This window comes from Melanotaenia boesemani, chromosome 19, assembly GCF_017639745.1.
Source record: "Melanotaenia boesemani isolate fMelBoe1 chromosome 19, fMelBoe1.pri, whole genome shotgun sequence".
In the NCBI taxonomy this organism is placed as follows: domain Eukaryota; kingdom Metazoa; phylum Chordata; class Actinopteri; order Atheriniformes; family Melanotaeniidae; genus Melanotaenia; species Melanotaenia boesemani.
This window is the reverse complement of record NC_055700.1, coordinates 31,620,761-31,632,065: the sequence shown is the minus strand read 5'-3', so window position 1 is coordinate 31,632,065 and position 11,305 is coordinate 31,620,761. Positions and strand designations below refer to the sequence as shown.

General features: G+C 39.6%; 1 protein-coding gene across 1 annotated transcript; it reads left to right on the top strand.

Moving 5' to 3' along the window:
• Nucleotides 1–4,760: 4,760 nt before the first annotated feature.
• LOC121629700 lies at nt 4,761–7,865 on the top strand. The gene is made up of 2 exons (XM_041969424.1): nt 4,761–4,946; nt 5,055–7,865. The coding sequence occupies exon 2, from the start codon at nt 5,373–5,375 to the stop codon at nt 6,933–6,935; it is 1,563 nt and encodes a 520-aa protein (XP_041825358.1). The 5' UTR covers nt 4,761–4,946; nt 5,055–5,372; the 3' UTR covers nt 6,936–7,865.
• Nucleotides 7,866–11,305: the final 3,440 nt, after the last annotated feature.

Here is an 11,305-nt window from a genome sequence, read left to right as displayed (position 1 = left end):
GCCTGAAATATATGTATACATATATATATATATATATATATATATATATATATATAGCCACCAGCTTTTCAACGGATACTGGCAAAGTCATTTCCGGTTGCGTTTATCTTCATCCAAATGGCAATGAATTTTTCGAGATGTCTCCAAAACCTCCCAAAAAGCACAGAATAAGATAAAGCACAGAAAAACATGAGGAAACAACGAAGCAAGTCAAGGTAAATGCGTATTTTCCTTTTGCAGGTGGTACTGAAAGATTTCAGTCCTGACCCATCACGTGTGGCTGGAGCAGCTCGATGCAACCACTGCTGTTCCAGCCAGCACAGATTCAGCTGAAGGGGCGCCCTCTGCTCAGCTGAACACAGAGGGACTTAACGGCATATTTAGCTTCTACTTCTTACGGGGATATTTCCTGCCTAACTTGACAGGGTGTGAAGCCAGGCCTTGGAGATAAAATGGTTGTGATTTCTGCTAAACCAAAGTGTGGAGCAACAGCAGAGGGTGTAAATATGCCGTCACCTGGTATTTCTACAATATAAAATGTAAGGAAAATGACAAAAGTGACTTTCTGTTGATGACTCCCTTAAAATGAATGAATGAAAAAATGTGAATGAAACGTAAGTTTTATGCTTCACACAGGTGCACTCTACAAGGCCTCAGGGGGGATTTACCCGATCTTTGTTCTTCACATGAGTATTGATTAACTAAATCAACCCTAACCCTTTCACAGGACTAAATTTGTATGCACTCACTGATGTGTCACTGTTTCAGTTTTTACTACGTTTTGCTGGAACAGACTCTGGCCAACCTTTTAAAGCAGTAGTCTGCTTTTGGGGCCACCTCAGGCGGCCTGGAAGTTAGAATAATTCTTTCAAATTAAAGGCCTGGATTAACATGTAACATCTTGCAAACACATTGGATATTATATTATACATACATAAATAACTGCGTTGACCCCATAGACTGCATGGTTGACCCGTATAAAACAACATTAATATGTTCTCTCAGGCATACAGTGATCCCGAAGTAATAATAATAAAAACAAACTATAAAAATGAAAGCCTAGAGGAGAACATTTAACCAGGATTATGACAGATTTTCACATTTCTGTAATCAAAGTGCTGTGAACTGCTAACGGCTGGAATTTATTTGTACTAAGCTGCCATATTACACAGTGGATGAGTCCATAAAATAATTTTGAACTTCAAATGCTCATATTGTCTTGAGAAGTGTTTACCTGGTCGAGATCACACAAACAGTGCAGTTAAAACTTCCCCTAGTTTGATTAAATGTTGTCTCCTTGTCACAGGGACGCACATCTGAGTACATTAGGTAAAAAATATTTACTTTCCCAAAATAAAGTATAGACGGATGGATGGATGGATAGACAGATAAAATTATTTAAGTTGATGTCATTACTAAAAATAAGTCATTTCCACTAATTTGTACAAAAAAGGTAGCAGCAAGTAGATAAGGTTCGAGGAGTCTTGAGGCAAAGGTCAATCGACCAATCATAGCAGGTGGTGTTGATGACATGATATTTTATATATGATGACAGCATAATAATAACAATAATAATAATGATCTCTATATTTTCATTGTTGAACTTAACCGTTAGCCACATTCTGGCATTTGTTTTGATTTAAATACAGTAGACATTATATATTTTACTCTGCGTGTAATGAGTCTCTGATACCAGGTTCACTGAATGAATTAAATCACTGAAAAAAAGTATCGCCTTCAGGCTGAAATGTCAAGACATTCTTGGGTGAATAACTGCAGGAAACAAGTACTAGTTTGTTTACATTTTACTTATAGATTATGATATATAGATTATATTACTTATAGAAATATTCTGTATATTATGTCAGGTGCTATACATAGAAAGTCTAAAGTACATAACAGATGTGGGAAAGAATTGATCACTAAAACAGAAATAAAACTTGAGAGAAAAGGTATTTTACAATGGCTAAACATGTTCATGTTAAACTCACCAGGAGGAGGACACGGCTACGCTTTCAAATGTCTCCATTTCTTGACAAGAGGCCCATTTTGGTCATTGGAGAGGAGACGTGCAACTGGTAAAAGCTGGTTTATGCTCCCTGAGATAGAAAGAGGGATAATGGTATCAAAGTGTTTTTTTTCTTTAACTCTCCAGATCATCCTCTCGACATCAGACGAGCAATGGATTGCATTTGTGTCCTCTTGGAGAGGAAGGCAGGATGATGAACAGTCCCTGGTACAAGGTCATCCACCAAGAAGCCCTTATCAATCAGTGACTGACGAAACACCCCCTTGTCGCTCATGGAACCCTCTAAAAGTGCAGACACAAAAGTCAGGGCTCCATGAGGGGACACTCCCACCAAGGCCTTGAAGGTGCAGTGGGACTTGTAATGTGAGAAAACTTCACTCTGAAGCAGCAGGGATGAAGGAGTTTGACACTGTAGCTCTGTACAGTCAAGGACTGTTTGCGTGTTGCTGTAGGTGCCACAAAAGTCAGAAGGAAGACTGGCTTTCACAGCTGCAGGAGACATCTATGTACAGACTGAGCCCAGTAAGGTGTAGAGAAAGTTTGCCCAGGTCACGATGATTCGTCTGACAGTTGTTCTATGGATGTTAAATCTATGACCAGCTCCCTCTGGGTACAGCTGGTGGACAGGTATGTCAGGAAGAGGAAGAGTTCATCTATGGGCAAGAGTGTCTGGGGGGAGAAATGGTTAATTACTGTTTGTTTAAAATCACGTGACATGCTTGAATGTGTACAGGGGGGGCTGGGGGTACTTACAGTCGGGCTGGTTAAAGGGCTTTCAGTTGTTGTACTAGTTGCATAAGATTTCCTTGCTCTGGTGACTCTAACCATTTTGGTGGTCGCTGAACTGATCAGGTTCCAAAAACACAATCAGATGCTCGTATGAGGGGAATCTAAAAGACAGTATTGTTGCCTGAATTAGTTATCATTCTAGCTCAATATTAGAATGGAGATCACAGAGAAAATAATGATATACTAAAAACAGGCAATAGATGCAAACACTAACCGTAACATCAAATGTAAATCGTACCACTGTTAAGTTAACCATATATGTATGTTGAAGATGTCTTACCTGGTGTAAAACCTGATGTCCTTTGGGGACGAAGCAAACCGCTGGAGTCCAAATGATTGCTGCATATGGAGTGTTTGAAACTGCTGTCTCAGTGCCTCTATTTCTTCATGCAGTTTCTCATACTCCTCTCGGTCGACGCACACTGTGCGACTAGCTGCATAATCATGTTCTGCAACAACTGGAGCCACTCATTCCTCTGTCTATTCAGTCTCCACTGGGCCGGGTTCAACTGGATTTGATGGTGAACGACTGCAGCACTCCGACACACCAGCCTATGTCTTGATGTTTGTGAAATCGTTCCACTCAAAAAATGAAGGCAAGGCACTTGTAGCTACAAGTTGCTTACCTTTAGGTAGGTCACCCTTTTCGAAATGCTGACTGCATACTTTCGTATGTTTTGTCACCGAAAATTCCGCCCTTCTTATTCTGTGCTTCCACTGCGCACCAAGTCCTGTGTCTTTAGGAAATAAGTGAAAGCTCAACTGACTGTTAGAACAAATGGAAGCGCACACAGCAGTGGTCTTTAGAGCCACTTGTTCTATTTTGGAGCTTAAAATCATTCTTGATGGTATATCTGGTCGTATTCTGTTAGTTCATTTTGCTGCAAATTGGTTGGAGAGGGAAGTAAACCGGAAGCCACTTTGCTGATATCTGGTAAAACTGGAAGTACGTCCCGAGGTTTGTGCACAGGTTGGATGGTGTCCCTCTGTACCTGCAGGACTTCCTCTGAGGACACGACTGCTGTGGTGCTGGGGTGTCTTTCCTTCTGACACTGCAATGACAGCATCTACCATTATTCTGCCTTTCTGACAAAAGTAATGCCCTCGCCGTACCCACCAATGAAGCATTTTATGTATTTCAATGTGGTCCATCTGTCTCACAAGCTGAAAAATTCCACTTCTTTACTCTTTTTCCCTTCTGAGCCATCATGGAAATGATGTGATGAATATGTATTACACAGTAAAAAACGGAGTGTTAATATTCCAGTGTAAACGTATTTTAACCTAGATAGAGTGTTTTCAACTATATGGAGAGTAAACCAACTCCAAGAGGATAGTTAAAAGTCAGTGTAAAATCCTGCAGACCTGCAGTGTAAAATTCAGCTCTACAGAGTGTAGAGTTTGTTAGCCAACCGTCAAACAGAAGAATAATTCTACAGAGTGTTAATTGAGCGCCTGTTTGCATGAGGGGAGAAGCGGTTGATGTCGACAGGAGAGACCTTGGTGCACAGTCGTTAAGTAACGTTAACCTTCCCATGTCGGTAACACTGTTTAATTACTGTGTTAAACGCGGTTTTATATGTCAGCTGAGGATACGTTGCCAACATGTACCGTTCTGTTTGATATTGTCGAGTAGATGTTGTAGGCTTTGCTAACAGTTCAAAAGTTTGCCATGTTTTCATTGAGGTAAGATGCACTTCTATGTGGGATGTTAACCACGTTTGAAATGCTACAGATATGTGGAAACGCTGCTTGTCTTAATGGCATTGTGTAGTGAAATTATTGTTTATTAGTATGCTAATCGCTAGCTAAGCTAATTCACTTATTATACTTTGGACCAGCGGTAATTAATTATACCGGAGAATGAAAATGCTGAGTCAACTGCTGGAGTTGAGAATGGTATGACTGTAACTGTGTCTAATTGCTGTTGTTGATCATATAGATAATTGTGCTAATTTGTGATACATGTGGCATTCCACTAACCTAATGTTTTACTGTAGGCTGGGACAGTGACATGTGTGCTATCTTTCTGCTTCTACATCTGCTACCACCATCTGCACAAGGACGGAAGAGGCCAGGAAAGATGTCTGCATCACAAGCTGTGGATCACCTCATAAGATTCATCAAAGTATGCTGAACAGCTGTTTAAATTAGCTATACTTTCCATCACAGTTTCCTGCAGTCTGATCTGTTGTCAGAGGTTTGTTACTAAATACTGCTGTTGAATGTGTTTTAGGCTGGAACCAGTGTACAGCAGCATCTTGATGACATCACCCAAAGCAGTCAGCCCTAACTTCTTGCTCAGGGACCCACAAGAAGCAGGATTCACACCTTCTTCATTGTGATTGACAAGCATGCACTTCCATGTAAGGCGACAGGTTCAGTGGGAGCCCTTGACGAACTCTTTAGGGCCCATTATGTCTTTGGTACGCCCTACAGTTCTTCCCTGACAAATTTTTTCACTTTTCTGCAAACAACCATTTACAACATTGACATTGGAGGAACAAAGGAAACTCCTAGAGTTGCGAGCAAGAATGGTGCATGAGATCACACAATGAAGCGTTTTCTTTGCAAAAGTGAACATTTTAGACCAAACAGCCTTATAAAGCATCTTAAAATTATCCATGGTCTCTGCACTGGCAGGACTTTTAATCCTAAATGTAGGCAGGCAGGATGCTCACGTTCTTTGGTTAGTTTTTCTGGCTTTAGGAAGCATCTAAACAAATGTCATGTAAGCGGTTCATTTGAGTCCATAGAAGAAGGTGATTTTTCACCTCATCAAGGTGTTGACACAAGTATTGCCACTGCTGTTGATGGGTCATCTGAACATTTAGAGGCCGAGTCAGAATTCTCTTTAGCAAACCTTGTAAATAGTTGTGCAGCTGTAATTTCTGACTTAAAGGCAGCAGGTGTAGGCCACAGTGTTGTGAATTCTGTTGTGATTTCCATGGAAGAGATTGTTCAAGATATCCAGCAGCATGCAAAAGAAACTGTGATTAAGCATGTTTTTAATGATGAAAGAGAAACTGAAATGTGCAAGAAAGTTGAAGCATGTTTTGAGGAGTTAGAGAATCCTTTCACAATTCTGAATTCAGAATACAAGTGGTCAAAATTCTTCTTTGGCAAGTTTGAAACTGTCGAACCAGTTGAGTGTGTGATTGGCTCAAGACTTGACACAAGGCGAAATAAAGAGACTGGAACATATGATCAAACAGTTGTTCAAGATAAATTCATGTATGTTCCAATTTTGTCTACATTGGAGTCAATATTTAAAAGTCCGTATACTGCAGAAATGTTGTGCTCTGCCACTGACGACTCAAGACTCAGAAATATTTGTGATGGATCTTTATTTAAGACTCACCTTCTGTTTTCAACTGAAAAGCACACAGTGCAGATCCAAATGTTCTATGATGACTTTGAGGTTGCGAATTCTCTTGGTTCCAAGCGAGGTATTCATAAACTGGGTGCACTATATTTTACCTTAAGAAACTTCTCTCCAAAATGGAATTCTCTTTTGGCCAACATACACCTGTGTGCCTTATTTCATGCACAAGATCTTAAACGGTATGGTTTTAGTGAAATACTTGCTCCTATTGTTCGAGATATTAAACTGTTAGAGACTGATGGTATTGAGATTCCAATATATAGTGGCCGTGTTCGTGGAAGTTTGGTACAGGTCACTGGGGATAATTTAGGCTTACATAGCTTGTTCGGTCTGGTGGAGTCTTTCAGTGCCAGGTACTGTTGCAGGTTTTGTTTAGCTGAAAAAGATGACTTTCAAACAGAATTCTCTGAAGAGTCCTCCAAAATAGTCTTGCGCACCAAAGACACCTACACTGCTCATTGTCAAGAAATGGCTCATAATCCATCTCTCCCTTATGTTTTTGGTGTAAAGAGTTCATGCTTATTGAATTCACTGACGTATTTTCACATAGCAGAGAACTTCTCAGTTGATGTGATGCATGATATTTTGGAGGGGGTGGCCCAGTACGAACTGAAGCTTTTGTTTTCGTATTTTAAAGAACGCGTTACACTTGGGGAGCTGAATTTGAGAATAGAAAGTTTTGATTATGGATTCATGGAGAGAAACAATAGGCCAGTGGCTGTAAATTTCTAATGATTCTAATGAGTCTAATGATTTGGGATTGAATGCAGTTCAGTCGTGGTGCTTATTGAGGAATGTTCCACTCATCTTTGGAGATTTGGTAACCTCTACTGACCAACATTGGGGCCTACTGCTTTTATTACTTCAAATAATAAACATTGTATTTTCTCCCATGTTATCTCAAGGCCTGTGTGTATATTTAAAACACTTGATTGTTGAACACCACAAACTGTTCAAGATGGTGTTTCCCCAGAAAAACTTTTACCAAAGCACCATTTTCTTATCCACTATCCCCGCTGCATTCAGAAAATAGGACCTGTACTTCATAGCTGGTGCATGCGCTATGAAGGTAAGCATAATTTTTTTTAAGGAAAAGCTCAAATCCTTTAAAAATATCACTAAAACGTTGGCCAAAAAACATCAGAATCATATGGCATATATTTGGCGATCTTCAACAACTTTTAGTCGGCTGGATATTGGTCCAGGAAAAATGGTGTCTTTAAAAATGGTAAAAGGAGGTTCTGGAATTGCCATGTCAATGCAACTGCCCAGTAATGTTCAAGTTATGAAAGTGAATTGGGCTAATCACAATGGTTTTGTTTACCACCCACATCTGGTCAATTGTGGCAAAGTTGAATCTGAAATGCCTCTTTTTTTACCAGATTGTGTCAGTTCTAATAATGCATGAGAAATTGTTGCTACTCACTTCACCTTTATTTACAGTAACTTTCCAAGAACATTTCAATGCATGTGAAGTGACCAGAAGCAAGATTTTGTTGTCTTCCATGTTGACAATCTGCAATATCCTAGGCCTTTTGACATACAAATGTCATATGGAGTGAATGACACAGCTCTCTTTGTTGTACCATATTGTTTTTTATTGGTGAGCACCGTGTAATGTGGGTAACATGTTTTATCTCACTCACAAAACATAATAAATGCTGTTACTGTAACTTTATGTTTGTGTTTATTTCCATTTGATAAGTTGGATGACCGCAATTCTGTAATGCAGCAATAGTAAAATAGCATCCTATGACCTAGATGTAAAAAAAAAATAAATAAAAATAACACTGTAGAGATACAAATATTACACATAAGAGTGTCATTTGAAAAACTAAATTTGGAGTAAAATTAACTATTGTAAGTGTAATCATATTACTCTGAACAGTGTGAAAAAACACTGTTAAATATCTTTAATTTTGACACTGAATTGAGAAGAATTAACTCTGAAAATTTGACACTGGTCATTGAGTAAATTTTACTCTATTTTTGAGTGGGACCAAATATTATCTGAAACAGAGTTAAATTCAACTCTCTAAGAGTTACACTGACACTTGGTTTTTTTACTGTGCAGGCATTCACCTGACCATTTATAGCCACCATGTGGGCGGGGCAAGGTGTTCTGTTATGTCTAAACTAAATGTCATTCCCATGAACGTAGACTCAGCTAAACTCTCTTCTAATCAAACGCCAAGGAACAGTCCGATGTGTTGAGGTGGATCAAGATACGTGTGAAACTGTTGACGAGAGCAAAAACAAAATAAAATGTTGCATTAGTATAAAACATATTTCTCTGATTAAATCTTCAATGTATCAGATCAAAACGTGTCGATGTATGATGAAACAATAAAAAAATACATGGCTTGTTATTTAAATCAGCTATAATTAGCATAGTTTACACATCTTTTCCAAGTTAGATTTAAACTACAAAATTATGTCACTTTTCCAAAAGATATTCTAACAAACATGTTTCAATAACAAACAATATAACTTACAGACGATGCCACTTATTAAACTGTAAAGGCATTGATGGCAACAGATAAGCACATGTGGCTGCTCCTGGCTAGAGCTTAAGGACAAAATGGCGCTCAGGAAGAAGTGACCTCACTTCCTGTTACGCTCAGGCTAAAAAAAATTAAATACCCAAAACAACCACTAAGGGGCAATAGTTGCAGAAAATTAAAGATCTGAGTCCATCACACTCCCCACCTGGCATCCCTAGGATGTCAAATTGTACATCACTTGACTGGGTCCCGTGGCAACAGGAGTATAACGTCAGACACTGGTCTTAAATACAGTCTTGGTATACTGTCTTTCACGATTTTCACCTCGATCTTTCTGACCTTGCTATCATCATTTGGAAACGTTCTTGTGACCAGTCCTGTAGCCCAGTCATTTCTTTTTGCCGAGTTGTCTTTCATCAGTACAACGTCTCCATCCATAACATTAGATCTCACTTTGGAACTGATCAGTTCCAAGTTCTCGGCACGCTCCTCTGAAATTAGTCCCACAATCGGACCTTAGCTGTTTGACAGGCCCCCTAACTGCGAAGAAGCGCTGTAGACCATTGATGAAACTGGATGAATCCATCAATTCAACAACCTCTATGTGTATGGATGTGTACTCATGCATACATGCACAAAGCTGTTGACTTTGGGTCCTCTTCACTCTCCATGGACGTTTTCTTCAAACCATAAAGGGCTACAGCTAGTGAGGGACAGTTACAAAACACACGAACCTTCATGCGATACTGTAAAACTTTGTCATTAAGTTGGTGGTTGCGAAACCACATGTATCAGAGATAGTCCCGATGATCCTCTCTCACTAGGAAGCTGTGAAACATCTGTTGGATATCTGTCATCTCAGCAGCAGTGTCCGTCCTTAATCGCATGAGAAGAAGAAAGGTGTTGTTGAGGTTTGGACCTGGTAGGAGAATATCATTCAATGGTATTCCTCTGAACTGTGCATTTGAATCAAAGACAATCCTTATTTTCCCCAGTTTCTGGGATTGATAAACACCAAAGGAAGGTAAGTACTGTTGCAAATATTTTTATAAACATTCTTATTCATTTACTCATTTATTATTCAGTTATTCATTTACATTTTATCCTTAGATTTCTAGCAACATTCATTAGCCTCTGCTTTTAATTAATAGAGCTACATTATTATAGTGCTGCTAAGGTGAAACAGATTAATAACACAGCTTACAGTCTCGTACAGGGTTACTTGAGTCCAACATTTAACAATACTGGGAAAATATCAAGGGACCTTGAAACTGTTCTGGGTGTCCAGCAAGGGAGTTGTTGCAAATAATTTTTATAAACATTCTTATTCATTTACTCATTTAGTTGTTGTGAATATTGTTATATTCCCTTACTTATCTACTCACTCCAAGCAGAGCAGAATTTCCCAGTAACCCAGAAAAAATTATTGAAGAACAGCCTTTGTGTAAAACTGTGGGAACAGGTAGAAGGGAGTCAGCACAGAGACAGGCAGATAACAGGACAGGAAGAAGTGTTTCTTTTCCCCTCAGCTCTGACGCACCCCAGAAGGAGGTCCTAGAGGAATCAAATTCCCGGAAGGAGGAGGGACGACACCTTTGCAAAATACACATTCACATGAATGCGCACAACATGCACGCACATAGCCACAATGCATTGTATCAGTATAAATGAGGAGGATAACTTAGGTAGGCGGGTCTTTTGGCTGAACCGAAGTGTCCAGACACTCCGTGTATTAGTGGACCAGAAGCTAAGCTAACGGACCTCCTCTTAAGAGATATGTATTGTTTTCTTATTACTGGCTCAACAAAGAATTGTCAATTCTACTCAATCTCTGGTGTTTTTGCCTTCTTTTAAAAAGTGAATTTTTGAACACTCTTCCTTCTGATGATTTATTTACAGGTGGTGAATAAATTTTAAAAACAACAGTACCAATTCTTTGTCAAGTTCTGGTGGAGGAGCTAGCTCAACATATCCATTTCTGAAGATGTCTTCAATGAAGTCCACAAAATGACATTTCATCTCGGTTTCCTATTCAAGGCGGATGGAGGGCTTGCTCTTGATTATTCGGCAAACATGGCCTGGGACTGCGAAATGGGAGAGGAGCCACCCAGCTGTTGGAATCATCTTTCTTAAATCATTGTTCATGATCTGGAGAAAGATTTCATTCTCAATGGAGAGTGCTAGTTTATTTACCTTTTAAATGGCTAAAGACCTTCTCACTTAAGCATGGTTGAGTAGAGGCGAGAGTGGAAGGAGACGTGACCTGTTCATTAACAACCTTCTCTTTGAAGGCAGTTCTGTTCTCACAAGGCCTGAAATAGCTGGGGCATCCATTCTCAAGGATATTATTCTTGAATATCTTAACAGTTGGCTGGTGGGCCCCACCAAAGCAAACATCACCAACTATAGCCCAACCCAGATCTAGTTGTTGGACATAGGGCTCATTATGATGACCGTTACACTGATTGTGCACTTTTTGTACTCAGAGGATGTCTCTGCCACTTAACAAAAGTATCTCAGTTGAACTGCCTAGAGGAGGAATCTTGTCAGCTATAGGCTTGAGATGCATGTGGCTACGTGCAGCCTCTGGGATGGGGA

What these genes read in the sequence shown, in the direction of transcription:
- LOC121629700 (XM_041969424.1), top strand. Translation starts at nt 5,373, where the DNA reads ATGAAGCGTTTTCTTTGCAAAAGTGAACATTTTAGACCAAACAGCCTT.